The following is a 2,915-nucleotide window of genomic DNA, read 5'->3' on the forward strand; positions in this document are numbered from 1 at the left end:
CTCTGACAACTTTTGTATAATTTAATGGTAAAAACTTTGCTCAAAATCCTATTGTACACAATCAGATATACCTGATAACAGGATGTAAAGTAGCACAAAAAATAATCTTGACTTATCGCATTGTAATAAATTATTAATATAAAAAATGTATTTCTGTTTTTGTTTTTACATATTTTGTTAAAAGGCCAAATAAGGACTTCAAACCAAAAAAAAAGTAATTTTCTGTTTTGTTTTATTCTTGGATCGGGCTTTAAAGGGTTAAACTGGGTTTGGAGCTACAGAGAAGGGAAGAGTTAAAAGCAGTTAGTGCGTAGAATCATGCATGCAAGTAGAGCTAAGATTTTTTCCACAAAATTGTAAAGTCTTGCCATAATTGATCTTAGAGAAGCAAGCTTCCACGCTCCTTAAAACAGTGAAACAGGGAAGCTAAACATTGCAAAGCTTGTGTTTAGTGCAAATAACTATAAAAAGAAAACTTGCAGATATCAGTTTAAAAAAAAAATGTGATTTTGAGGTTTGGTCAAGTTTTTTAGACCTGATCTCTAATTTAAAATAATTTAAGTATAAAACAGACTATATAGATTATTTAGGAATGCACATGTGTGCTTAAAAACCTTCCCAAACTGACCCAGCACTTAAATATGTTTTTTTTTTAATGGAGTGAAATTTGCAAATATTCATTTTTGTAAGAACTATGGATTAATCTTGATCTCCATCCTATATAATGTAAAAACACACACACAAAAAGCTTAATTATCCTTAAACATGTGTGGAAGTAATTCAGAATATGGGTTGATGTGGGCAGCATAATTTGTTGTATAACAACTGACAACCACATATGTAGGATAAGCCATTACATAAACAATACAAAACATTTCTTTGTATTTATCCCATTGTTTTTTATTCAAATAAATTAAATGCTACAACTGGGGATTTGTGATTTTCTATGGTGATTATTTGTGAAATAATCACAAATAATTATACTAATACTAAACTGAAAACTATTTAGCTTTCAATGCTACCATTTGTTGAACATAGATAATAGTGCATTTGTTGGAGTACACCTACATAATTACAGCCACTTGAAGTGCTTCAGGACAACAAGTGGTGTTATGTTGAACTTCATGTTTGTTTTCATTCAGCCTCCAAAGGCGGGACTTCATAATCTTGTAATAAAGTTAAGAGCTGCATTGTATTGAAACTGTGTAACTGAAAAGTGCTCAACAGATGGAAGGATGAAATTTAATGAAACCATTGAATAGCATGAGGAAGAAGGCTTGCAGTGGTTTTACACATTCATACAGTATTAGGATGAAACAGTGCTTACCGAGCCATCCGGCGCCAGAGTTTGGGACACACATGTCCGTCTCCGCACTAGGCAGGACGAACCCCACTACAAACACTTCCACACCATCAGACATGAGCGCCAGTCCGAGAACAAAGAAGAGTTGCCACTGGAACCTCCCGTGGCCGCAGTCCTGCATGATCAGCTCATACTGCTGAGCCAATTCCTCTTCATCTGCCAACCTCTCATTTTCAAGTTCCTTTTGACTCTTGAGGCTGTCTGAAACCGGCTGGCCAAGTGCCACCTGCCCATCGCGGGGTTTCCCTTCGTTGTAGGCTGGTACACCTTGATACTCTCCCTCATAGACCTCATCTTCGTCATCGTGACCCTCAGTTGCATCACTAGATGCCCCGTCTTCATCATTGGCTGCATTGTCACCATATTGACCATCTGGCTGAGTGTAAGCATTGTAGTTGTCCTCATCCTCATTTTGGAAGCGATTGTAGCTCCGTTGGGCTGAGTATTCATCAGAGGCACGATCAACAGCTTTGCTGAAATTTTTGGCAGCGTGCCTCTTGGCTTCCTTTGCGATGTCCTTGGCACCTTTGACCAAGGAAGTCCTGTTGTTAGGTGCTTCATCCATCTTTGCAGAGAGTTGGCACTAAATGTCTTATTTCCGTTTTATCACTTTTTTATTGCACAATGTACAGCAAATTAAAAATGTATGTTTTCTTACTGGTAATCTTTTTTGGATGGGAACCAGTTGTCAGGTAACTTATGGTTTAATAGTCCTTTCTAGTTTAATTTGATGGAAACTCTTCGGTCCTGTCAGAACTCAGTACAGGGAGTCTGTGGAGACATAGAAACAAACAAAGAGAAAGTTTAACTTGATAACTCCCACATTTCTTTGATGTAACAGTCTCTGTAAAACGCCTTTAGATGACATGTTGGGAATCGGCCCTGTACAAATAAACTGAATTGATTTGAATTAACAGCTGAGTATTTCTGTTCCACACAGCAATCCAAACCTTAAACTGAAACCTACTAAAAAGGGCAATCTGACAAGAGTAGATTTGCTGAAACTGAAAGGAGGGAGGGAACACATTATTAACCAAAAACACACATAAAAATTTCACAACTTTTTAAGATCTACTCTACTGCTTTCCAATGTGCGCTCGTTGGAAAACAAAATGGATAGTCTCCGACTCGAACACTCTTCAAAAAAGCAGATAAGTACGGGATGGTGCTGTTGGCCTAGGGGGGCTGATGCTGTATCGCGCCGATAGAAAACAAAGAGCTCTGCGTGAAACTTCTCTGACACATTTCCCAGACAATCTTTGGCATCTAAAGGGGAAGCACAGCCCTCTACAGGTGAAAATGAGGAGAGTACTCTAGATGCTTCCCTGCCAAATGCATAAACATCCCCAACCGGCTCCTCCCGGCCCCCTCCAGCTTCACACCTTCTCCAGGATCGTCTGTCGCTGCTAAACCTGCCGATGGCACCACTGCTGCTTCAACCACGTCAGCCTCTTCAAAAGGGGGCTACCACCCTCACATCATTGTCATTATCATCCTCTTCCTCCCCTGAGCCAGGAGAAGCAAGTGCTTCAGGAGCTGGAGGCAGTAGTAG

General features: G+C 39.5%; 1 protein-coding gene across 2 annotated transcripts in view; it reads right to left on the reverse strand.

The window, feature by feature from the left end:
* The window catches only part of LOC107090359 (synaptic vesicle glycoprotein 2C-like), a 96,437-nt gene that overhangs the window by 70,577 nt on the left and 22,945 nt on the right, over window positions 1–2,915 (reverse strand). Inside the window, exon 1 of one of the 2 annotated variants that reach the window (XM_015383689.1) lies at window positions 1,328–1,928. In XM_015383689.1, coding sequence (XP_015239175.1) covers window positions 1,328–1,928 — 601 coding nt within the window. Of the gene's footprint in view, window positions 1–1,327; window positions 2,135–2,915 lie in introns of those variants that run through there. The other variant, XM_015383688.1, reaches the window with a different exon arrangement.

Source organism: Cyprinodon variegatus, unplaced genomic scaffold (assembly GCF_000732505.1).
Source record: "Cyprinodon variegatus isolate N-32 unplaced genomic scaffold, C_variegatus-1.0 Scaffold292, whole genome shotgun sequence".
Taxonomy (NCBI): Eukaryota; Metazoa; Chordata; class Actinopteri; order Cyprinodontiformes; family Cyprinodontidae; genus Cyprinodon; species Cyprinodon variegatus.